Raw genomic sequence first — 26,961 nt, forward strand, 5'->3', positions numbered from 1 at the left:
CTGGACTGCGACGTCGCGACCAAAAATTTGGAAGCCAGTGATAATTTTTGATATAGATAGACAGTCGCCACATGTGAGTCTCTAACCCAATCACAGAGCGCTGCCCTCCTCCTTGGTGACAACACTGGCCTTGTCTCCAGCGACATCGCTTAAAACTAAAGTTCAACTTTCGTCGGCAGCTGCCGTCACCGGCACTATAAAAGCAGCCTAAGGCTAAGGCCCCGCTCCCTCCATCAGCGCTCCCGCACTGCAGACAAGCGGGGCGCTGACAGACACAGACCGCGATATGCGGTCTGTAGGGAGCGGGAGGTGGGCGGGAGTGGGAGGTTTGAGCGGGAGGGGGGGCGTGGCTTGAGCGGAGGGACCCGCTACTCTCCCCCCCCCCCCCCTCCCTCCCTCCACGGGCTCGAGCTGGCACTCATACACACACACGCACGCACACAGAGGCAGGCACTCACGCATTCAGACACACATACACACAAGGGGATGTGAAGGAAAGGTGAAGGGGTGAGGTGGGGAAGTGGATTGGGCGCTCCCTGGTGAACCAATATTGTTGTTGGGAATACAACTAATAACACACAATATAACACCAATAGTGAAATAGTGAAAAAATAAATGTGTGTAAAAGCAGCTCAACTTCCTCTGATGGGACAGTTCCAGGTCCCAGAAGGGTAGATTGTTTCTTGGAGATGAGGAGGAGCGCAGGTAGGTGTAGCAAAATATGCAAAAAAGAATAACAAATATATAGTGCAGATGGTAAACACTGTGTAAGTAGATGTAATCTATAGAATCGAACTCACATAGATCGTAGAAAATATCACGTGTCAGAGATCCTTCTCTCTCTGACTGGAGCCCTTTAAATGGTAGCAGGGAAATCCCTCAAGGCACGGATATGTATGGATAAGAAGAAAAGCCACAATAGTGCATACTATTCCAATAATGTATTAAGCATACAAATAACACGAGTATATCACACTCACATTCGCCATGTATAAATCGGGTGGGGGAGAGAACCGCAGCTCGTTGTATAATGGTGTAGGTGTAGGCAGCTTCACAGCATACAGGATTCTCTTCCGCGTGTGTCACAGCCGTCGCGTCACTTCCGCTATCGCGTCACGGCTGAGGGCGGAAGTTCCCAATGGAAGAGATCTAAAACCGAGTTCTGCCAGTCCTTCAGAGCTTGTTCTCTCTCTTCAAACTCTACGCGTTTCGCCAGATGCTTCGTCAGGAGTTTTAAAACCATCTGCACTATATATTTGTTATTCTTTTTTGCATATTTTGCTACACCTACCTGCGCTCCTCCTCATCTCCAAGAAACACATACACACACACACGCAGGCACTCTCTCACACACACACACACACACACACAGAGGCAGGCACTCACGCACTCGGGCACACACATACACAAACACAGATAGGCACTCACGCTGCTTTCCCCCCACACGCCTCCCCGCTCCCCGAAGCCTCTCCTCCCGAAGCCTCCCCTCCTCATTGGCTTACAGCCACACCACGTGACGCGTCAACGCTAGGGATCACCATTCTCTTGTATCTCGTAGCGGGTGACGCGTCACAGCGTGTAGTCAGCTGTGCAGCCAGGGGGGACCGGGACCGGCTCGGGAGGATTCCCCTGCTGGTGGGGAACTCGCGTGTGGCCGCCCGCGCAGCCGGGCGCACCGGGTCCCAGGCCTAGGACTGGTTTATTTTGTGTAAAAGAGAATATGTATTATACTGTAGATGGTTGAAAACCTGTATACACTCTTGAGCGGGGGAGAGAGGGTGCACTCCTGTAAAGCCCTGTCGTGTGTATTGGCACTTTAGTATACAGCATATCCGCACAATAATGCCAGGAGGAGTTTGGAACCCTTTGTATTCCAAAAGAAAATGGTGTCTCGTGAGAGGACTAATCTCAATATGTTACTAAGGTTATATCAAATGGTACATGGATAGACCAGTCTAACAGGCCGCGTCCATGGGTAGCGTGTGCTCCTGTAGCTGGAGAGATGTGGCCTTGGGGTAGGTGGGTCAGAGGCGTGCCTGTGACATCACAGAGCTGGTTCGCCCTCATTGGGTGAACCACTCATGTGACCCGGCCATCAGGCAACACACAAATCTATTTGTCTTCTGGTAAATCTGCATCGTGGTCACACGCTCTATGGCCTGCCTCATAGAGCCACGGCATTTTGGTTGCGCTCACCATGGGAGCGGCCTAACAATAGGGTTGGTGAGTGTGGTATGTACCAGACCTCTATGGAGAGAAAAACACCCGGATACGTCTATTAGGGTAATGGTTGGCGTACAGGTAACCTTTATAAATATAGTGATTTAAATATAGATCTTAATACATAAAAATGAGGGTAATCATGAACTGCGTGCGGCCTTATCAATAGATCACATGGATAGTTTAAAGCAAATAGAGAGTTGTTATAAGCCTGTCACGGTAACTTGTGAAATGTTATAATATACACAAATATCTGGGTTGAATTGAATACGACTAGGATATGATAAATTAAGTTTATTCCTTAAAGAAGGTGAAAACACACAAGATTGTACAAATAACAGACAAAATATAGCACATACTTAGGGGTTGGACAATGAAGCAATCAGGTACAGGATTGGTCATTCATTCAGGCATCAGGTAACAAGTAGTTGTAGAAAAAACGAAGCAGAATTGTAATACTGCCCAGTGTGGCAGGTACTGCAACACATGTAACAATCTACTAGTTTGCTGCTACTTGTATGTTAATTGTATTCTCTCTCTCCTCTGGTGTTTCTTAAGTGTTAATACACACCACAAGGATTTACAAGAGTGCACCAACTTTAAAGGGGTCTCCCTCTCTCATTTCATATTTGAAAACCTATATCAAATAAAGGACTTTTCCCCGTGTAATTGTTCCTACTGACACTTGATTAGTTCCAAATATTTGTAGCAGAACTTTTACGTCAAGTTGTTTCTAAACTTATGCAGGGGACAAGAGATCATTGTGGGAATCTGCTATGAGACCTCTCCAAAGTCATCAGCACTTCAGTGGCTTACACCTGAACAAACTGCTGGGAAGAAACACCCTTATCTCTTCAGCCAATGCCAGGTGATGTTGATACTAAAGTTTGACTTTGCTTTAGCTCAATGCTGTCTGTTGTGTGCGCCAGTTATAGTATAGCAATGGTTTCCCCTTTGCTCATTTTGACACTTGGCAATGGTTTCTCCTTTGCTCATTTTGACACTTGGCAATGGTTTCTCCTTTGCTCATTTTGACACTTAAGAGATTCAATTTGAAGGGGCGTGCGCTGTGTACCAGTAATGAAACAATGATTTACATTGAACATCATAAGCTGTCTCTTCACTTCTCTTGAGAGCACCCTCTATTTAAAAAGCAGTGGACTGTCACTACCAGAAACAAAGGTAACACATACCTGACTATAAACCAGCACTTTGAGGTTTAAAGAAACACAAGCTGAAATTAATAAACACCGTGCACATACTGCGGAGGGAGGTTCCTGTGTGTACAGAAATGTTGAACATGCATATCGTGTGTCGCACTCTTAGTAGCTTGTGTTGGTGCTGGAGAAGTACCCTTGTAGATTTTGATACCTTCTAGGAGACCAACATTAAAATGTTTAGATTTTTATTTTGACCCACAAGCTTTCTGTATGTATATGCATTGGGGTTCTCATCCCCACATCTTCAGTTATTTTACTGTGACATGCTAATCATCTTCTGTTATTTACTATTTACAAAATGTGTGTTTTTTTTTTTTGTTTGTTTTTTCTTCCTGTCTGCAGGGTGTTTATTTTAACAACAATTTTTGTTTGGTGCCACACCACTGAGAATTGGCTTGCCACACTATAAAGAAATGCAGAGCAATACTTCCAACTATCTAAAGCATTGTCTGTAATAGCTGTTGGAGATCTGACATTTTCTCAGCTGCCCACCATCACATTAATTATACATGTTGACGCTTCATTTGCAATGCTTTGCAGTCCTCTCTCACCGAAGGTCTAAATATCCAGTGCAGCCTCTACTGTATCTTCGACCTGTTGGGTAATCACATTCAGATCTAGCCCTATGCAAAGCGACTGCTCGTGTGAGTGTACACTGGAAATACTTGATTCATTTTAATGTGAGCGAGGTTTTGAAGGCTGATGGTGTATAAAGATCCTCAGAATAATACATGTTTGTTGCAATGAAATTGCAAAAGTTAAATCTTTACTATTCGGTCATGCACCAAATTTTTAGTAATGGCTTTATTAGCATGGCAAAAAGTAGACCGAAAAACTGATGCTTAAGAAGAATCTTAAAATTATAATATTAGAAAATTGTAAAATCTTCTAGTAGGTTTTGGTGTAATATATATTTAAGTGACCACATCTGACTGGTCGTCTTTGTTTTTTTTTTTTTTTCCCTCCTAGGCTACACATTGTAGAACTATTGTGCCTTGCCAAGATGCCCCATCAGTGAAATTCACCTACTACTGTCAGGTTTGTGCTACAAAATAAATGTAAATGTTTTACTATTCACAACAAACCTTTTCATCTCCCTGCCGTGAAGAGTTTGCATACTGACTTATGTTGCATGTCATCATTTCAAATTTATTCTATTGGCAAGTGACTTGGCGTATGGGGTTAATGCCTTGTGCTTTCTGATCCATTCCTCTTACCAACCTTTAACATCTCCCATTTTATCCCATAACTTCCCACTTGTTCTTACTCATCCTACCTTTCCATGACTCAACTAGAACCACCACCTCTCTGCTTTTAAAGGGTTAGACCCACTTGGCTCAAGCATCTTGGAGATGCATTGTCTCTTGAGATTAAATGTGTTTAAGGAAGTAATTTTAATATCATACTTATAGGGAAATAAAAACGTATTTTTTTTCAGTGAGGGTTTCTGAAGAGCAGATTAATAGGCCTAGTGTTATAATCTCTGTATCTGAGCCAAGCTGGAGAAGAGGCATGGCACTTTGTCATTGGGAGCCTGTGCCAAGTCCTGCACAGCAACCATGCACAAAGGAGAGTAGATCAAAGAAACTCATACCCTAGCAATCCCTGCTTGCTGACATGCCCAGAAAGGGAAAAACACACAAAATACTATTATTGCATACAGTACAACAGAATGGTACAGTGTTAGTGGGCCCACGAGCTAACTCTCTTGGACCCTTATACACGGATCAGGGGTAACCAAAACGGGCTTAACCTTTATTTGAGCCTGGTTACCCCCTACCGTCACAGCCATGTTGAAGTTGACAGATTGCACACTTTCTACTTTTGTTTGGCGCACAAACATGGTTTTGTTTTGCACATACTATTAACCTCTGCACACCTTGCGCTATCTATTTCTGTGCATGAAAACATAGACCAGGCTCTTGACGCAGATGAGGAAGCGTCATGTTGGTACATATAGTCGGCTCGTACAAGCTAATGAGCTTTCCGTGCGCCAAAAAGCAGTTTGAAGCTTCGTTCACAGGCATTACTAGGTTTCACACAAACATCTAATATATGCAGGTATTGCCTTTAAAACCGTGTGATAATTTGTTCACGTACTGTCTTAGGTTTCAATCCCTAAAGAATTAGTGGCTCTAATGAGTGCTATAAATGATGGCGATATACCTGATCCAGAGGACTGCAAAAGGAAGATCTATCGTTTCAGGCAAAATGTAAGACTTCCAGTTACTGTACTTATTAATACTATCGCATCAATGTGTGGGGAAAAGGCACTGCTTTCAGTATCGGTAAATTTCGTGTGATTCACTGCACTGGAGGATCACACTCCCTAATCGGATTGTTTCTTGTATTTCCGTTGTTTAAAAGTTGTGCGATGTACCCCAAGATCGCTGTCTATGATCTGAGCAGTCGTTCAACAAAACAATGAGTGATGGGAACCGCACACACGATGCACAAGATAACTTGCCTTTATTACTGAAACCTCACAAAAAATGTACACCGTTACAGGGAGTGTCGCCTTCTCGATAAATGAGAATTCCCTATCTCCCACGCTCTCCTTCCTTTCATACCACACACCCAACCCCCACCCCTAATCCCTTCTTGAAGTGTTTTGCAGGTATTGTGCATTACATTTAATTTAGGATACCGCAATCAAACTTTTTGCACCTTGTGTGTTTCCCATCTTTCATTATTCATGCTTAGAGTTGGCAGTTGCCAATAAAATGGTTTCTGCCTGCAGAAGGAAATCTCAAATGATGCAAGTTTGGCAATTGTGCTTCAATATACTGTAGTTGAGAAACCTAAATCCATATGGACACGTACACACTGAAGTTTTGCTGATCCTTGTAAGGAGATCTCAGACAGGGAGTGCTGTCTCTTGCATTTAAATGTTTTTTTTATTTTCTTTAATTAAATGACTTGCAGCCCAGGGGCCAGGCTGATCTAGAGACTAGCGTGACATTACAAAAATGTGGGTTTTTCTTTTTTTTAAACACCGTTTTTCCCACCTTCTTGTATTGTTTTCACTTGTGTCATACTCGGAAGGAACATTGCGACCTTTAAATATTTCACAAAAGGTCTCAACCTGAGTGATCTGCATCTATTAAATTAAAATATAGAGGTACAGAGCCAACTGTAATAAAATGATCAAATCCCATTTAAACAAAATGTCAAAAATGTATTTTTTTTAAACAGGTCCCAATACCCAGCTATTTGATTGCCCTGGTTGTGGGAGCTGTGGAGGGCAGGTGAGTGTCATGTTTAACAGAGTATCTTGTAAATAATATGTTGAAGAAAACTAAATGAATTTGAGAATCTGAAAATCATGCAGTTTAGATTTTCTCTATATGTTGTAAATTAACTTGAGTTTTCCCATATGAAGAAAGCCCATTGTCTTTTAGTACTGAATCAACTGTATATTGTATGTGTATGGCAATCTTTGGCATACATTTCTCCACATCCAGTGCACATTCTCAAACTTCCACTTGTTGCGATTTTAAGACATATACACAGGTTATGTTTTTAACCCCCCACCTGATGATGGGTTTGGTAAAGAGATCAAATTATGTTTCCTGCACACGTGTTGCTTAAATCGAATAACAGTGTCCTTCTCAGACTGAGAGCGGAAAGAAAGGGCTCAAAACACACATGTGGGATACTAGCAGAATGAACGGTGAACTGGCCCAGGATAAAGAGACAATGTTGGTAGTACTAATGTTTTCTGTGAGTAAACCACATGAAGGCCAACGGCTTTGGTTAGTGCTTTTAGGAGTGTACAAATTGAAAGTCAAATTGCAGAGGATGAAAGGGCATTGTGAAAAGTTTTGTGCAACATGACATTGAGATTTGGAAGGCGCGGGATTATAATTTACATTGAGGGCGTTTCTTTGCAAATGTACTAATTTGGTGGTCAGTCAGCTGGCTTTTGAGGAGCCAAATCTTGGCCCAATAGAAAACCAACCATCTGTTGCAGCATTGTATTGGGCAGACATTGAAAGTGCTATGTATGTAACTTTACCGCTAAGTATATCGGAAACCAAGGGGTCACTATAGCTGAATTTACGTCATGGTTTAGTTCTACAGTACTATTAACAGAACCGTTTCAATTCTGTAAAAATAAAATGGGGGTTGCTGCTTTAGATTTGGTTGGTGCTGGCTTTAATATTTGGAGAGCTGTGCCTACGTTTTTTTTATATTGGCCCCATTAAAGTGCCAATTAGACTGCATTATCTTTTCCGGCCAAGCCTGTACTTGAAACACAATGCTTTGTTTAAGTATTCTACTGCTGCACTAATAAATTCACAAACTCTAATCCTTGCTGGAGGCAAAAATCTTGAGTGTTTTGTGGATTATGTTGCAAATTACAGCAATGCATTACCCTTCTGGCGAGACCAATGTGCCCTGTATCTTTGGGGCTCCTATACCAGTGTGATTAACTGGAGAGTAGGGGGTGGTATTTATTTTGTTTGAAGGACCTGTGCCTTAAACCCTTCCTCAAGCCGTCTTTTTGACTTGGGCAAGTCTGGCATTTTGCTTTACATACCAACTCTGCATTATTATATTTTCTGTCCTGTGCTTTTAATCCATGCATCCAATGCCATTTTAAGCATGGGCTAACCAGCCTGTAGCCCAGTGCCCCAGACCACTCGAGGTCCCCACAAATACTATGGGCCAAAATTGTATTGTAAATTTATAGTTCTAACTAAATGCAGCAAATGTTACTAAATTATCATTCTTTTTAAAACTTTTTTTTATTCAAGATGTTTATACAATTTTTATTATTAATGGGTAGTTTAATGGATTTGTCGGCAATGTAGTTAAAAAAATAACGCACAACAAAAAACTAGTTGCATCTTTAAAACCTTAAGGGAAGTAGTATACACGGTGTGCCTGAATCTGTTACCCGATACATGAATGACTTTGCAAATAAAAAAACCAAACGACACATGTAAATAAATAAAATGTCTATAGTAATATTTTGCAGAATTTCAATACATTTTTAAATGTTGGTATTTTTTTTAAATTGTATTTATTATTGCACGTAAGACGGCTCTGCATGCATCTACGCCGTGTTTTTATTTATGCACACGTTCAGAGAACATTAAAATCCTCAGCCAAAATGTTGATTCTTTGACATTTACTTCAATGACTGAGTTCATATTCTATTTTTAACAGAAAGCTTGGTCCTAGGACAGTAGTGTGGACTGAAAAGGAGCTGATGGATGCATCTGCATATGAATTTGCTGAGGTTGGTTCTATAAGTTATCACTGATTTAGTGTTTGGTTACATGCGTATGAGATACAGTATCAGTTGCACCCAGCAGCAAAGTATTGTATAGCAATATGGTATTTCCCAGAGTTTTATTTTTAGCTGAAGGTGGCTCATACGTTTGAGAAAATATTTCTGGCCGCTTTCTTGCTGGTGATCAAAAATGGGGGCATCACACATTTGTGACCTTTTACAGCGGTCTAGAATTGCATATTGGATTTATTTATTATTTTTGTATTTAAAAGGTTTGTTTTCCCTTAATTGATCACGAATCCATCTCTGCAAAGCAACTCTGTCCTTTTTTTTTTTTCTTTTTTCTTCTTTCAATATGATGTAAATCACTCTGCTCTGGAAAGTGGTAAATGCAGGAATAATGCCTCTTGTCTTTTTAGGGGAATATCCTGACCTGTTCAGGATTTAGCTGCACCCCTTTTAGGAAAGGAAGCCTCTTTTTGCCACTAGTATGTTTACGTGAACAGGTTCTGGTGTTTGTTCTGTTAATGTTCACTATGGCTTCTTTTATAAGCGCTTCTAACCATGAAGTGTTTCAAAATAAAAAATGAATACTTTGCGATTTGCTTTAACTATTGCCAGCAGCGTAGCAAAAATGCCATGATTACGAAGTACCATTTGGTAATATCTGTTGTATTAACTATTCCATTGAATGGAAAATACACCAAATGGTTGAGTATCTCCTGAAAATATAATAGTGAATAATTGTGAAACTGAAAGGTGCTATAGTCATGTGAATCTTTTTTATTTTTAGACCGAAAAAATGTTAAAACATGCAGAAGATCTGGTTGGCCCCTATGTCTGGGAGCGGTATGACCTGCTTATATTGCCTCCTTCATTTCCATACGGCGGCATGGAGAATCCTTGTCTTACTTTTGTAACACCGACTGTGCTGGTAAGATCAATCTATACAGTACATGCTGCACTTTATAGGCTAATTACAGTACTTAATTGTGTGCTGAGCTACTGTTGCATTTAGCAGCAATAGATTAGATGGCAAAAATTCTACTCGGGAAGGAACTAGCAATGCTGCTATAACCTGTTGGCAACCAGGAGGCCTGAGCCTCCGCCACTGGGAGCCTGGGGTGATTCTGGTTCGTATCGATTCAGCGCCTCCACCTGTAAGGGTTCCCAACATGGTGGGATAGGCCCCTTACAGGAACAATCGTAATGATACACACACAAACCGGTATATAACAACAACTTTTACTGAATGCAGACCCCGATACCCTGTACCACACAATAATACAGGCCCCAACCTGCTACCACCAGTGAGTGTCCCCAAATTACATTGGGTGCCAGGCACCAATACCCAGATGTCCCTTCTTCCCAATGTCGAGGCCCACCCAAAGTGTTGGAGATCGCGCTATCCCTTGTAGTGTGGGTGCACTTAGTTGAGGTACCTGCCGGATACTCCAGTACCCGGTGCGTCCGACTTAGCAGCAGGGATCAGCTTGATCCAGCAACGTCGTCCGCAATGGCGTCCACCTCCACGTGGGGGTGCATTCCGGCGTGGATAAATTCACCAGAGTCTCTTGCACTGAGATGGTTTGGTCCTAGACCTCAGGCCGTAGTCACCACGTGGCGTCCCACCGATGCTGTACCTGACTATATGCAGCTACTGGGGAAAGGTCCATAACTAGGGCTTTCTCTGTAGCAGCCACAACCTACTATTAGCAATGACTAAGGAGAGATCTGGCCTAGTGCAGGGGAGCACTGCTCCCTGGACACTACCTACTTCTCTGAGGTCCCTCTTCCAACTGGCGTGGTCTCCTGAGTGTGCCAAATGTATCCGTAGTCCTGCCGAGATCCTTGCAGCCTTATTGGCTACGCTTGCCCCATGTGGTGAGCAGCCCCTGGGGCTGCTGGGAATTGTAGTTCCCTTGCGGAGTGTTTGGGTGTAATGGTCGTCGCTGTGAAGCACGATGGCTGCCACACTGACAATCGTACTGCGCATGCGCAGCACAAAACAATATGGCAGTGCCCTCGCTAGAACATTGGCGACCCGCTCGCCTGCTCCCTGCACCAGACACCTTCACAGCCTAACAGCCGTCCCCCTCACGCAGCCCCTCAGGTAATGGGGGGACCTGGCTACACTATTATATTATAGCATTGTAAATGCTACAAAACGTTAAAATGTAGTCCCTAAAGACTGCTTTATAGTTAATTTGGGATCCCACTCTGCTATAGATTCTGTGTTGTAATGAAAATGCGAATGTTTTTCACTTCGCTCAATTGGTAGCAAACGATTTTTAAGTTTGTAAGCAACTCTGCACTTGTTGACTATCTGATCTTGGTGTGTTACAGGCTGGTGATCGGTCCCTAGCAAGTGTAAGTATTCTCTTCCCCCCCCTACTATCATTCACTGCTGTGAATTTTTATTTATTTTTTTCCCTGCCTCTTCCTTATTTGGCTTTGCATTAATTATTGTGCCTCTTTTACCTCCATGGGCAAAAGCAGGCTGTGGTGTTTTTTTGTTTTTTTTATCTGCACACGCTTCCTTTAATGGTGTTTTTATTGTAGGCTTTACTGTCATAATGTATTCCTGAACTGAAGTTTTATTTACGGTGCTATTGATCATGTCATAAAATATTGGTTAAAGTGCTGTAAGCATTTTGGAAATGGGGCCAGTGATTCCTATTAGAGTCCGTGATCGCCTTTCCTGTTATCCAGAAAGAAAGATGTCCCTCCTCGTTCTCCATTCCTCTGCTGCTCAGGATTGAAAAGAAATATGATTTTCAGGGAATGCTGGAGGCCATGAGCGCTTTTGACATTACCTGAACATTACAAGGGTGCCAAAAGGATGAGCAAAATAAATGATGCGAAGTCATGCGCCATAATATAAAATATCTATCTGCTTGTTTCTAGTGTTCATTCATTTTGCATCTCCTCTTCAATACAGGTCATTGCACATGAAATTTCACACAGCTGGACAGGAAACCTGGTCACAAACAAAACATGGGAACATTTTTGGTACGTTGTGGTTTTTTTATGTTTAACTATGTCCCTTCTCTGCACCTGCAGTGTCCAAAACACGATAACCGTTGATGGTCTTCTGAAGTTCATATTCTAATGCTGTACTTTGCGTATTCGCTTCCTTATTTTTTGTTTTAAGTTCAGCTACGGCACTTAACGTTGTAATTTAAGGGATTCAGTTTTTATTTTTAAAAACTTTAACCGCTTCTTTTAAATGACATTTCCTATAGGAAGTTTTCAAGACATCAAATTCTTGGTGTGTAAGTATTCACTGCTAAAGCAATAAATGCCAATTAAGCATTCCCATTTCCCAGGTTAAATGAGGGTCACACTGTGTACCTGGAACGCAGGATTGATGGCCTCCTGTATGGAGAAAAATTCCGACAATTTAAGGCTGTCGGAGGATGGAAGGAATTACAAAATTCGGTATGTCCTAAACTATATAATACTGCATGCATGTCTGACACAGGTTTTGTTAACACATGTTTTTAAAATGTAGTCCATTGGTCAAAGATGGCATTTAAAAGAACTATTTTTTTTTTTTTTTTTTTAAAACCCCTTCACTGTTAGCAGGGACTGCAGTGCTCTGCGACTATCCCTGGGAAGAGTTTAACCAGAACAGCGGCAGATATGATCTGCAGTGATTGCCGCAGTGTCATGTTATCCTATTCCCCTTTGGATATTGTATGAAAATATGAATCTTGATTATTTTTGTATATAACAGTTTTGGGGCTTTTTGCAAATAGATTATGGTTATTATGGAAAAGTGACCCAGTGCGCTGGCCTTTGATTCAAACAGCGTGCTGATGGCCAGACATTTCCTTGTGACCTTGTTTAATACTTTCAGGCACCAGGACTTGGACTGTAAGCTCTTTGTGTTTCAGTGTACACTGTGCTGAGCATATAACACGGAAAAATATTTAAGACAAATACAACAATTTATTTGTTTCCCTCGCGTGTAGTTTTTATTATGGCTATTGTAGATTTGCTATTAATTTGAAAAAGCCATTTTACACTGATGCAGCAGCACCATAGATTTTTAAATGTTAAACATATCTGGTGTGCCAAATCTGGGAGTTAATCAGCAAACTGAAATATTGAAAAATATAAAATGGTGCAGCCAGGCGACGAACACATTAAAGCTCTTGTGGGTTGAGGAGTATTGCAGGTCACATCTTGTTCATGAATGGATTTTTGAGGGAAAACAATAATTTTTTATTTATTTTTGTGGGTTTATTTGTTTAATTGCTTATTTCTCATAACTGGAAACTTTTTTTTCCTAGGGTAAAGAACGCGTCAGAATAGTGGACTTTCTACATTTTTAATTTTTTTATATATATATATTTTTTTTTTGTGATTATTTCTAACAGGTTAACACATTTGGAGCCACCAATCCTCTTACCAACCTGGTCCCCAATCTTCATGAAGTGGACGTTGATGCAGCATTTTCTTCTGTTCCCTACGAGAAAGGCTTTGCTTTGCTGTTCTACCTCGAACAGCTTCTTGGAGGACCAGGTGTGCAACAATTGCTAAACAGTACATTTTGTAACCATTTAAAGACCCTTCCATCGCCTGCCTCATTGATTTTGTACTCATCCCTGCTACTCTAACACATAGTCATAACCAATAGAACAGGGTTTTCACGTTTGGTGTGGAAGTTTGGGAACATTTAGAGCAGAGGTGGGCAACCTATTTTTCAATGTACTGCAGCCACAGGTGTGGCAAATGAGAAGTGAAAATCACCACACCATGTAAAAATTGGGAAATTAGGTTGCTCAATCCAACATTTAAAACGCACACTGTTCGTCTGGTTCGCTCACCTCAGCACTATCACTTGCTGCTGCTTCACTCAGAAGTGTATGTACAGAGCTCCCAGGCATTTGGTAAGGAATCCGCTTTATTCTTTCTTTATTTGGTATTTTTTGGTTTGGATCCTAAGGGGGGGTATACTGTGAGTATACTGGGAGATTTATAGAGGGTTTTGGGTGTATTTTCAGGCTTAAAAGCCGTTTTTGGTTTTCACCCAGGGGCTGCAGTGATTTAACCCAGCATAGCTGCAGTTTGAGCTGGCTGGAAAACTGCAGTCTCACCCCCTCTCTCCTCCCTCACTACTGGAGGTTTTTACTGGTTGTTTAAAATTCCAATTTCACTCTTTTGTTTTTCTTAAGCCTGATTCCTTTTCTCACTTGCAATTGAGAGCTCTGTGTCTTTTCTTTAAAGACTTGTAAAATTGTGGTGTTTGCTTATTACAACAGAGAGAGAGTAAATAATAAGGGGAAAAAGATTTAAAATTGCAGCAGGTTTTTAAAAGCTGCTGTTTTTTCCCCTTGCAGAGAGATCTCTTCTTAAAGGGACAGTTCCTCTCAAACCTCTCTCCCTAAGTAATACCCTCCCCTGACTTAGAGGCTTATTTGTTATCATGCCTGGAAAGGAGAATAGGACAAGTGCGGTAACGGGGGCGACGCCCGGATACAAAACACCAAAAACTTTGGCCCCTAGGAGCAACACTCTTAGTCACAGCCCTAGGCCTGGTCCTTCCAGTGCCCTGGCCACGCCTCCCCCAGCACCTGTTAGCAGCGTAACCCCAGCAGTCCCAGTTCATACATGGGCGCATGTGGCAGTTGCAGGCGTTGACCCGAGCAACAACAATGCTGGGGCCACGCCCTGTCTGAGCAGGAAACTTGGGGTGAGGTGCCCAATGTCACCTGGCCTAAACATGGAGAAATATGTGAGGGCTGTGGCTGATGTGGTGGGTCCCTCTGCTGTGGTGGCAGCCAGCAAAATGTATGGGAGGGGCATTTTCTTCCTCCGTACGCTGGCTGCCACTCACACCCTGGTGCAGAAAGGCATCAGTGTAGGGGGGGAAATACATCCCTATAGAACCCATGGAGGGGTTAGGCACAAAGGTCATTCTGTCAAATGTGCCCCCCTTCATCCCAGATAGCCTCATGAAGCCGTACCTGCAAGCCCTGGGAGACATTAAGTCCCCCATAATAAAATTATCTTTGGGCTGCAGAGATAGGGCGCTGAGGCATGTACTCTCATTTAGGCGGCAGGTACAACTGCTGCTGCCGGGGAGCACTGAATCTGTGGAGGGTTCGTTTAGGGTGCTCTACGAGGGCATAGCATACACTGTGTTTTATGGCACGGAGGGGGTTAGATGTTATCTGTGCAGAGAGCTGGGGCACACTCGTAGGAGTTGCCTCAAAGGGAACAGAGGACCCGTCCCAACTCCTGCACCCACCCCTCCCTCTGCCAAGACACCCGGTACTGCTGTGCCCACCACAGCGGGGCCCTCAAGGGCCCAGGTCCCTCCTGAGAACGCAGGAGATGTCGCTGTCCCATCCGGAACAGTGACTTCTGCACCTCTTCCTGGAGAGCGGAAGGAAGGAGAGGGGGTCGCCCTGGAGCGGCCAGCCTCTGTTAGCGCTGTCTCCCCCCAGGAGGAAATACCCTGTGCCGCTGCGCCCACCGCAGCAGAGCCCTCGGGGGCCCAGGCCCCCGCTGGGACCACAGGAGATGTCGCTGCCCCATCTCGGACAGTGACGTCTACACCTCTCCCCGAAAGAAAGAGGGAGAGGGAAAAGCCCTCGAAGGCTCAGGCCCCCTCTGGGACCGCAGAAGATGTCACTGCCCCATCTCAAACAGTGACATCTGAACCTCTCCCCAAAGAACAGAGGGAGAAGGAAAAGATCTCGAGGGCCCAGGTCCCCACTGGGACCACAGAAGATGTCACTGTCGCAACTCAAACAGTGACATCTGAACCTCTCCTCCCAAAAAAGAGGGGGAAGAACAAAGTCACCCCACAACAGTCACCCTCTGTCGCTGTCCCCCCCCAAGAACCCCCTAACCCCATTGTAAGCACCGTACAGGGTGAAGGGGAGCGGGAGGATACTCCTGCTATGGAGACAGCGGCACCCTCTCCTGGGAAATCAATCCCCAGGAAGAGCAAATCAAAAACCAATAAGAGGGTGATTGAGGAGGTTGAGGGTGAACCATATTACGTTTACCCTCTGAAGTCTCGGAAGCGGAAAGAAAAATCAGTTCCGCACAAGGTGGTCCTGTCCGGCCCACTGGTTGGGATTAACCAGTGTAAGCCGGATCCCACAAATGTTCAGCCCCCCCCCCCCCCCCCCTCGAATTTCTGGAGGGAATGCAGTTGGAGGTACCCGATGCCTCTGGGGACGTTGGGGAGCCTCCCATCGCCCCTCTCGGTTGGAGAGCGTCCCCCGGAGAGTTGTGCTTCGGTGAATTTGACATGCCGAGTGCACCTATCTTCGGAGCCAGCCAAGATCCCCCTCTGGCTGTACCGCCTTCGGGTGACGCACATAGGGATAAAAAGCCCCGGTTTGCGTCACCAGAGGAAGGAGATGGGTTAGGGCTGACCCCCGTGGATGAGGGTTTGGAGGGTGTTGTGGTGAGCACTTCCGATTACATCTGGGAGTTGTCTGACCTGAACCCTCTTGGTACAGAGTTTTTGGCAGGCACTTTGTTGGGAGTGAATGCTGGGAAGGACCCTCCCTATGAAGCCCTTGCTAAGGAGTGCCCCCCCATGGTTGGTGAGAGCCCTCCCGTGGATGGTGGGTGCCCTCCCGCGGATGGTGGGGGCCCTCCCGCGGACGGTGGAGGCCCTCCCGCGGATGGTGAGGGCCCTCCCGCGGTTGGTGAGTGCCCTCCCGCGGGTGATGCGAACACCCGTGGCACGTGTGCTTCTGTGGCCCCCGAGGAATCTCGGGAGACCACTGCCTCTGCCATGTCGCCACCAGCTGCCCCTGAACATCCTGACTCGGGGATGGAGGTGGAGAGCACAGTGGACCCCCTCGTGGAAACACCGAGGAGGGGATCCAATCTAGGGCTGAGAGAAGCCCCCGCAGAGAAGGACAGGGGTCTTGAATTCTCCAGCCAAGAGGAGCCTGGGGAGTTGGGGCTCAGAGGGGAGTCCTCTGGCACCATGGAATCGGTGGACTCCTCGATCCCCATTATCCCTGCCCGGGAGCTAGATAGTTTCCTGGATGATACCCTCTGTAGACACGGACATAAGAAGGTGCAGTTGGCCCTTGAGAGGTGGAAGGATGCTTCGGTCATTCTCCACTCTCTCAGAGTATATATCAAGGCTAACCACAAGGCCAAACTTTCCGGGACTATCGAACATACTCGGGTCCTAAAGTTTAACAAAGTGATGCGAGAGCACGTAAAGGCTTCTCGGGGTATAGTACCCTGAGCGCCTATGGGAAGCAAGACTCTTGATTACCAATGGCTTTGAGCATCGGTACGCTAAACGTAAATGGATGTAAGGACGGGTTTCGCAGGTTCCAGGTACTCTCCTTTTTACAAAAGGGAAAGTATTCTGTGAGTTTCCTGCAGGAAACCCATACCACTCCAGAGGCTGAAGCCAGCTGGCATCTGGAGTGGCGAGGCAAGGTCTTTTTCAGCCACCTCACTTCGACATCTTGTGGGGTGGTGACCCTGTTCTCCGAATCCTTTCAACCTGAGCTGCTGCTTGCCAAAGCTGTTGTTCCAGGTCGCCTGTTGCATATCAGGGTCCGACACGAGGACTACACGTTTAATTTCCTGAACATGTATGCTCCTGCCACCGGTCCCCTGAGAAGGCAGTTCTTCGTCAGAATGTCTGAATACCTGGAGACAGTCGACGCGGACGAATACGTGGTGCTCGGGGGTGATTTTAACTGTACCCTCGAGGCTCGCAAAGACCGGAATGGTCCGGAGCCACACCCGTGTTCTGCGTCGGCCTTGCGGTAGGTCATCACCCGCTACTCCTTGGTAGATGTCTGGCGAGAACAACATCCTGAGGCATCCACTGAGTTCACCAATGTTAGGGTGTTTAGGGGTGAACGGATGTCCTGGTCCCGGATCGACAGGCTGTATATTTCCAGCCACAGCCTGTCACGAGCCCAGTCCAGTGCCATTAGGCTGGCGCCGTTTTCGGACCACAATTGTGCGTCCGTGACGGTGACGCTGCTACCTGCAGCACCCTCGGCCGCATATTGGCACTTCAACAATACGTTGTTGGAGGACAAGGGGTTTGCGACGACGGTCCGAGACTTTTGGATGGCCTGGAGAGGTTGCAGGTCAGACTTTGCCACGTTAGAGCAGTGGTGGGACGTGGGCAAGGTTCATCTGCGCCTCGTGTGTCAGGAGTACACAAAGGGTGCCAGCGGGCGGCGTGATGCTGAGATCGAGGCCCTCAGCGAGGAGGTGCTCGATCTCGAGAAGCGGCTGTCTGTGGCAGGAGACCAATACCTGCAGAGTATGTATGTGGAGAGGAAGTGCACTCTCCGGGACTTGGAAGATCGGAGAGCTCGGGGGGCGTATGTACGATCCCGCATCAACTTTCTTCGAGAGATGGATCGCGGGTCACGTCTCTTCTACGCGCTGGAGAAAAAGAGGGGAAACCGTAGACATATCACATGCCTGTTGGCAGAGGACGGTACCCCTCTGACTGACCCGGAGAGCATCCGGGACAGAACCCGGAGATTCTATGTAGATCTTTTCTCTCCGGAGTCCATCCAGCCAGATAAATGCAGGGTCTTATGGGAGGGGCTTCCCACGGTCAGTGAGGATGGAAGGGAGCCGCTTGAGTTACCTTTGACTCTGGCCGAGCTCTCTGAAGCCCTCAGTCTTATGTCCCACGGAAAAGCGCCAGGGCTAGACGGGCTGACTGTGGAGTTCTTCTGGTTTTTCTGGGAGATGCTGGGACCTGATTTCACCGAGGTCCTAGCCGAAGCCCTTGAGATCGGTGAGATGCCACTTTCGTGTCGGCGGGCAATACTGTCTTTGCTGCCGAAGAAGGGGGATCTCCGTCAGATCTCTAATTGGCGACCGGTCTCACTGCTCAGCACGGACTATAAGATCGTAGCCAAAGCGCTTTCGCTGAGGCTCAAGTCCGTGCTGGCAGAGGTGATTCACCCCGACCAGTCCTATACTGTCCCGGGCCGGAGCATTCATGACAACATTTTTCTGGTCCGGGACCTGATGCACTACGCGCAGAGGACTGGTCTATCACTCGCCTTCCTGTCCCTAGATCAGGAGAAGGCGTTTGACAGAGTGGATCACCGTTACCTTATGCAGACCCTGCGGGCGTTTGGCTTTGGCCCACAATTTGTGGGCTTTCTCCAGATGCTGTACGCCTCTGCAAAGTGTCTGGTGAAGATCAACTGGTCCCTGACGGCACCTTTTGTGTTTGGTCGGGGAGTACGTCAAGGGTGCCCCCTGTCTGGGCAACTGTACGCGCTGGCCATTGAGCCCTTCCTCTGCCTACTGAGGAGGCTCACCGGGCTGGTGCTGCGGGAACCCGACATGCGAGTAGTCCTGTCGGCTTATGCCGATGACGTGCTCCTCATGGCCCAGGACCTAGATGATCTAGAGCGGGCACAAGCGTGCCAAGAGGTCTACACCGCGGCCTCTTCTGCTTGGATCAACTGGTCCAAGTGCTCCGGCATATTGGTGGGTCCCTTACAGGTGGACTCTTTGCCCCCCACGTTTTGGAATGTCTCGTGGGAGAGCGATACTCTCAAGTATCTGGGAGTCTACCTGTCTGCTGCGGAGGACCCGGCCCCAGAAAACTTCAGTGATCTTGAAGAACGGGTCATTGCTCGTCTGGGGTCATGGGTGTATCTGTTGAGAATGCTTTCCCTTAGGGGAAGGACCCTGGTGATCAACCAGCTGGTGGCCAGTCAGCTTTGGCACCGGCTGATAGCCATGGGTCCAACCCCCGAATTTATCAACAAGATCCAGAGGAGATTGATGGATTTCCTCTGGATGGGGAAGCATTGGGTCTCTGCAGGAGTTGCGTGTCTCCCTTTGGAGGAGGGTGGACAGGGAGTGGTGTGTGTCCGCTCCCAGTTACACACTTTCCGCCTCCAGTACCTGCAGAGATACCTATTCGCAGATCCGTCTCCGCAGTGGTGCCAGCTGGCGACCTTTTTCTTTCGCCAGCTGTGCAATATGAGGTATGACCGGCAACTTTTTTTCATCAGGCCCGAGGGTTTAGGTAGAAACCTCTCGGTGCTGCCGGCATACTACCGGGACTTACTGAAGGCCTGGAAACTTGTCTCCGCGACCAGGAAGGAACAGGCGGCGGGGGTTGATTTCCTCGCTGAGCCCCTGCTGTATAATCCGGCAGTGGGGGCTCGGATGTTGGATTCACCCTCTATTTGCCGACGGCTAATCCTGGCGCAGGTGACCAGAGTCGGGGATCTCCTGGACTATGAGCGGCAGGACTGGGTAGGAGCAGAGGAGCTCGCGCCCTGTATGGGTATGCTTACTGCCCGCGTCCCTCGTCGTTTGATCCAGGAGATTAAAGATGCCATCCACCCCGACTCATGCACCTTCATCGAGGGGGTTTTGCAGACCGGAGAGCCTTGTCAACCTATCAACTTCAGCTCTCCGGATCTTTGCGTAGAACCCAAACCAAGGCAACCCCCTCGGGCTCCTCTTTCCCCCAACCTCAGCAGGTTGGTGGATATGTCCCCGGCATGTTTCCGCGGCATGCCGAGGAATGTCCTGTATTCTCTGGTGCTCCATATAGTGCATTACCTCGCCCTTGTCACCCGCCCAGACACCATCTGGAGGCAGGTATTCCCTGCGAACGAGGACGAGAGACCCCGGTGGAAGGAACTCTATTCATCTTTGGTTCCCCGTCCCACCGGGGATTTGAGTTGGAGAGTCCTCCACGGAGCACTGAGCACAGGAGAGTATTTGGCACACTTCACGGACTCCCCCGCCGTCTGTCCTTTCTGTGGCGAGCGGGAGTCCGTATTTCACATTTATTTGAGTTGCGCCAGACTGCAGCCCCTCTTGTCCTTCTTGAGGAGCCTTCTCCTGCAGTTCTGGTTAAACTTCTCTCCTCATCTTTTTATTTTTGGGTGCCCAGTGTCCCGAGACAATAAGCCTAGGGATCTCCTAGTCAACCTGCTCCTTGCAGTGGCTAAGGTATCCATTTACAAGACCAGAAAGCAACGTTTGGAGAGGCGGGTCCCAACGAACATCGTGGCAGTGTTCCGGGCGCTGGTGCACTCCCGTATTTGGGCAGAGTTCACGTACGCCGAGTCCGCTGGGACGGTTTCGGAGTTTGCCTCCCAGTGGGCGTTAGGCGGAGTGCTCTGCTCGGTATCCCCCATCATGGGTTCTTTTGAGTTAACCCTTCTGTTTTAAGTGCACTTGTTGGTTCCCTTTCATATTTGTTTGACTGGTTTTTCTTTGTTCTACTTGGCAACAAGTAGAATTGCTGTTTAACTGAATTGGCTGGCTTCGCCGGCCAATCTGTATTAAACCAGATCAAAATAGGCTGCTTCACTTTGTTGACTCATTCAGAAAGCAGAAACCAGCAAACACCATCAGGAAAAAGTTTATTTTACTGTGGGAACTTTCAAACTCAAATTTGCCACTTTCATGGCCTATTCTCAACTCGGTGGCGATTGGCGACCGAGTTGCCCACCTCAGATTTAGAGCTTGCTGTTGACACCAAAAGTTTCTGAAGGTTGTGGGTATCAAGTACATTAAAGCAGCAGAACATTTTTTTTTTAAATAAGTGGGAAGTAGGGTGTCTCCGGAGCTGAACCCAATTACTTTCAGCACCGAGGACCACTTGAGTGCTGGTGTCGCCTGCTCAGGTTTAAATTCCCAGTCATGCGGGACAATAGTAAGCTGCAAAGAAGAACATTGCTGCTTCCCGCGGGATATTTAAGCCGCCATGTCGATAGCACCGCCTAGCCCAGGCTGTTTATTGGTAAGCAGGGGGGGGGGGGGGAGGGTTGGAATGGCTGCAGAGGAATATTCTGCATTTAGTGGAATGCATTTGTATATAAATATGACAAAATTCTGTGGGGAACATCATGTGACAAGGCAGTCACTAGATATAATTGAGCTTGTGCACTGCTAGAGGACAGGGCTCAAAAAGGGTGTGCCAGAGCCTGTTTCAGAAGAAGGGATGTAACTTTCTAAATGGTTCATATAAAAACATAGAAGGCCTTTTACATTATAATACATTAAAACATATAATTCAGAGTTTTTTTTAATATATATATATCTCTATCAAAAACAATGCAGTAGCGCCTCTAATATACCCTGAATTAAAGCTAGTGATAATGCAGAACTAATGGACAAAGTGAATATGCCTAGTGGGGCGGTGTGATAGTCGCTATTAACCAATGATATGAACTTGTAATCTCAAAAGGGAAACAAGTAAATTGTATTAAAAATCACAATATTAAAAACTAAACCATTTAATAAATAAATTATGAAAAAATTAAATCAGAAAAAATTAAATAAAAACCTTAAAAAACCTTTGAAAAAACAAAGTCCTGTTTCAATGTCAATTGCTTCCAGGTGATTGCAGCCCGTTTCAAAGGGATCACCAATCCCTGACAAAATCTGTGAAAAAAGAAAGAAAAAAAGCAGGCGCACACCTAGTGCATTAACGTAATAAAATATATATTAAAGGAACATAAAATCAAACAAATGCCCACTCACAAGAGTACTGCAAATATAAGCATTTATGAAATAGGCTCTCATGTGCCAGCAACGCGGTCCTCTCAGTCCGGCTCGAGGCAGCAGCGTCCTCCCGTGACCCTCCTTTGTATAGCCTCCTGTTAGGTGCTCGATTTATATTGATTATACATTTTTGTCAACAATACAAAAGAGACTTACACACAATTTTTATAGGTATTTTTTTCTTTTTTTATTGTTTTTGTTGCCAACATACATTTTTTAATATATTTTTAATTTTTTCATATATTTATTCACAATTTTGTTTTTTCACCTTTTTATATTGCAATTTGCTTGGTTTCCTGCTAATCTAGAAGCATTGTCATATCTGTGCTGGGTATATCATCCTGCAGTGTGAGGTCTGTTTTGCAGGGTTATAGGTGTATGCTAATAAGGGCGCTGTCTTTTATATATCTCCCATAGTACAGAACTGTTTTATTTAAAAAAAAAAAAAAACATGTAGGATATTGCTTGGCCTGTAGCTTTAAGGGCATAATGACAGCATTTTACTGCTGAAGGTTGGACTGCCACATGAACTGGTACTGAATCACCTTTAATATAACAATTTGTCAAGCTCGACACATTGTACTATGCTAGTTACTTTTTAAACTTGAAGAAACTTACACTTTATTTTTTTTTTTCTTTAAAGATATTTTCTTGGGGTTCTTGAAATCTTACATTCAGATGTTTGCCTATAAGAGTGTAGTTACAGAGGATTGGAAGAAGTTCCTGTATACATATTTCAAAGACCAGGTAAGTGAATGCAGTTCTATCTTGTTTGTTTCACTCTTTCGTGCTGCTAACATGCATAAAAAAAGGCTTAAACCTGTACACAGTGTTAAACCCCCACCTAGGGTCAAATTTTACAATGCCTTTTTTTTTTGTTTTGCTTTCTGTTCAAAGGTTAAAACCTTAATAATAATTTCAGAAGGAAGTCATCAATTTGTATTCATACAACATCCACTTCAAATAAATAGCCTCCAGTGAGGTACATGTAAAGAATTGTGGATATAGAGATAGATAAAAAAAATGTATTTCCTTGTGATTCCTCCACTCTCATTCTATGGTAATTTTAATATTGATATTAATAACCCAAATTAACCAACTGACTCATCTATTGAACCTTCTCCTTTGGTCTCTCCTGGTGTACCAGCTCTGCTAAGCATTGTGATGGTCACTATTTTTTTACCTTATTTTCTCCTGTTTTTGGTCCCTCCATTTAATCCTTTTTCCTGTAACTTTTTATTAAGATATACCTGACTCGGCTCTCTATCTCTGCAAACCCTCCCCTCCCTCTCCTGCCCAGACTTGGCTGTCTCCCTATACAATAGGGACAATATCCTCTATCTTGTACGCATGACAAAACTAGCTGCTACTGTCACATCAAACCTTAACCACGGCACATCAACATAACCTGGTACTTCCAGAGATGCTCCCACAGTGCTGAATGTTGATGGAGGAAATCCTGCTCTACAGTAAATCGAATTTCACACTAAAAATTATTTTATAATACTACCCTGTCTAAAAGACTCAATGTCTACTGTCCCCTCTAATCAACCATGTCTGGTTTCAACTTTCAACCTTTTCTTTCACCGACCAACAACTACTGCCTTCACCAACAACTGTAAACATAAAAATCAATGCAACATGATCTTGCACTGTCATGTCCCATCTACACAAACGGCTCATAAAGCAACCTCCTCAATAACTGGTGAAAAGCAAAATGGTGTTTGCTTTCTACCAATTATTGAGTAAGTATTTCTCTCTTTCTCCCCCCTCCCCCTCTACTATTGATCCTATCCCTGCTCACTGTCCACAGCAATTAGTCCAGTGAAAATGTTATATATTTTAATTTTCCAGACTCATTTACCTTCAAGCATGCTTCTGTAATACCTATCCTAAAGAGATCTTCCTTTGATCCTACATCCCTTACAACTACCATTCATTCTTCTGTCTGCCCTGTTCATGTAAACTCCTTCTATAACTATGCTGGACATCTATTCTAATGCTCTACTTGATGGATTGCAGTATGGATTCCTTCCTAACCACTCCACTGAGATTGTCTGGACAAAAGTAAACTATATTTTCAAAGCAAAATCACAAGGGAAGTTCTACTTGCTCATTTTATTGGACCTTTTGAGACCATTGATGTCCTCCATTCCATTGGCCTGCTTGACATGCCATCTCATGGTTCACTTCTCTCTCCGACTCCTCCCTGAGTTTCTCCTTTGCTGGCACATCCTCTTCCTGCTCACAGTTGGTGTACCCCAGAGCTAAATTCTAGAACCCCTACCCTTCTTTTAGTGGAAAAACTAATTACTTCATTTTCTCCAACATATGTGCTGATACCCAAATCTACCTCTTCTTTCCAGTCTGCAGAAAGACTGTGACACCAATCTCATGGATGTCCCATCACTCTCAAACTTAGAAGGAACAAATATACTCTGTTTTTCACATGCAAACTCTACACCTGTTCCCGATTTCTCACTTGCATTAAGACTGCACTATCCTCTCAATACCCCAAGCCAGATGCTTAGTGTTGTGGAATAAAAAGGAAGGAGTAAAGCAGGCCTAAATCCTGCCATTAATTGCTAAAATACACCCCTTCCTCACTGAGCAATCCACTAAAATTTGTATTCACTTCCTCTTGATACAGTAGGTCTTCCCCTCTGCTTTGTCACCTGGACGGTCCATTGTAAATGCCACTGCCAGTCTTATTTACCTCACCCACTGCTGACTATGCAAATAGATACCCATACTCTAAATAGTGGGGCAGTAAATTCAAAACACTTGTGCTCCCGTATTAAGTTATACATAATACTGGTCTTTAGGTGTTGTTTTTTTTTTTTTTTTTTTAAACCAAATTTCCAAGTACAGTACTCTCCAACACGCAATCTACGCTCGCTTATGCTGCAGCCTTACTTGGGAGAACTCTACCACACATGATCAAACTCTCCTCTACCATACACACCTGTTTTTTAAATAAACCCTTTCAAGGAGGCCTATTTAACTCTTGAGTGACTCTTATTTTCATCCTTGAACTGCATAATCTGAAGCAAGAAGCTGATGGCTAAAATTATGCTGAGCAACTCCTTCACCCCCCCTCCCCCGCAAGGCGCGCTCACTCTATTACTTCTGTTTCCACTCCCCCACCTTTTTTGTAAGCTCTGTAGCAGGAACCTCTTTTCTATGCCAGGGGCCCAGTGGCTGCTGCAGCGTTCGCGCCACACAGCACAGCCCTCTATGGGGCAGGCCCCAGTGGGCACGCAAAGCGCTGTGACATGTACGCTGGCAATGAAGTCAAGAATGTTGTCTTCCCGTGCCGCAATGGGGTCACATGCTTGGCGGGCAGCCAATGGAAGGGCAGATATGCGCTGCCACGGCCGTGCCCCCCCCCCATTATGGCCGCGCCCCCTCGTGCGTCCCATTGCTCCCCTACAGAGCGCATATCGCAGCTGTAATCTGTGCACGTGCATCAGGGAACGCACTGGCCGTAGTGCTTGAGATACAGTAAAAGTTAAACTCTTCGTGTTACTGTCTATGCTGCAGAATATTTTGGTGTAATGAAATGGAAGGTATGTTTTGCATCACTCCACAGCTCCTGTAAGTTTGTTCCTTCATCTGGGGGGAGGGGCGTTTCCTGCAGATTCCATAGTTCACGATACTTTTGTATGACACTGTTTTTCTAATGAAGTATTTTGTGTTGCTTTTGTAGGCTGATATTCTTGACAAAGTTGACTGGAATGGATGGATGTATACTCCTGGTATGCCACCTGTAAAACCAAAGTAAGCTCTTAGTTTTCTGAAACATTAACCTTTTTGACAGCTGCACTAAATATAACTTTAAGACGATATTTATGCAATGTAACCTGCAAAATACATCACTATAGGAATGCAGTCTGGTATGTGACCGCATTTAAGCAATGTGTATGATAGTGATTTGAATATCTCAAACATGCTCCATTAATGCCATGGTCACTTCCGACAGTGCACACAGTGACTCTGGTCGTGACACACACACATGAGCACTCGTGGGTGTATTGCTTTTGTTTCCTTTCAGTTTTGATTTGATCACTGCAAAGCTGGTTTGCTCCTTTAGGTCTTCAAACCTGCTTCATTCACCCCATTGTCACATAGTACATTGAATAAACGGCGAACAACGATTCTAGGTAGTGACATGGATAGAGTGCAACACCCACGGGGTGCTCATTTGCACCAAACATTAACACTATTCACTGATTTTACATAACTTTTTTTTTTATACATTTGGAGAAGTTAGCATTTTTGGTACAAGTGTTTAAAGAAATTGGCCTAAACCAGCCCACTTGTAAACCATCTATTGAGCTTCAACCCCACATAAGAACAGTAGTAATTATTTTTGGGGGGGGGCAGCGGACATGTGCTGCAATACAAGATATTTTTATTGATGCTATTGTTTCAATCTTTACAGGTATGATATGACTCTAGCCGATGCTTGTATTGCACTGAGCAAGAAATGGGTCCAGGTAAGGATGATGCTGAGCATAAATGTGGCTGTTTTAACTCCCATGTGTATTATTTGCTGAGGTTAAGGATGACAATGATTGTATTGTTATAGTTAATGTATTACACATTCTAAGTAACACCCAGTTGCTATAATAAATGTTAATGTTTGATGTGAATTAAATAGGACTCTAATCTGTGGTTGACAAATCTTTTAGTAATTTCTATGTACTTTGGACTAGGCCACCTACCATCATTTCAGCAATATTACTTCAT

At 44.9% G+C, this 26,961-nt stretch overlaps 1 protein-coding gene across 1 annotated transcript in view; it reads left to right on the top strand.

Annotated features, from left to right (window-relative positions):
- Positions 1-26,961, top strand: part of LTA4H (leukotriene A4 hydrolase) — a 37,505-nt gene that overhangs the window by 4,693 nt on the left and 5,851 nt on the right. Inside the window, exons 3-15 of the mRNA XM_075600569.1 lie at positions 2,968-3,088; positions 4,410-4,478; positions 5,549-5,653; positions 6,636-6,688; positions 8,616-8,688; positions 9,476-9,616; positions 11,029-11,052; positions 11,624-11,694; positions 12,012-12,123; positions 13,068-13,212; positions 22,853-22,956; positions 25,919-25,989; positions 26,654-26,708. Coding sequence (XP_075456684.1) covers positions 2,968-3,088; positions 4,410-4,478; positions 5,549-5,653; positions 6,636-6,688; positions 8,616-8,688; positions 9,476-9,616; positions 11,029-11,052; positions 11,624-11,694; positions 12,012-12,123; positions 13,068-13,212; positions 22,853-22,956; positions 25,919-25,989; positions 26,654-26,708 — 1,144 coding nt within the window. The remainder of the gene's footprint in view (positions 1-2,967; positions 3,089-4,409; positions 4,479-5,548; positions 5,654-6,635; positions 6,689-8,615; positions 8,689-9,475; positions 9,617-11,028; positions 11,053-11,623; positions 11,695-12,011; positions 12,124-13,067; positions 13,213-22,852; positions 22,957-25,918; positions 25,990-26,653; positions 26,709-26,961) is intronic.

The sequence above is a fragment of the Ascaphus truei genome, chromosome 5, assembly GCF_040206685.1.
Source record: "Ascaphus truei isolate aAscTru1 chromosome 5, aAscTru1.hap1, whole genome shotgun sequence".
NCBI lineage: Eukaryota > Metazoa > Chordata > Amphibia > Anura > Ascaphidae > Ascaphus > Ascaphus truei.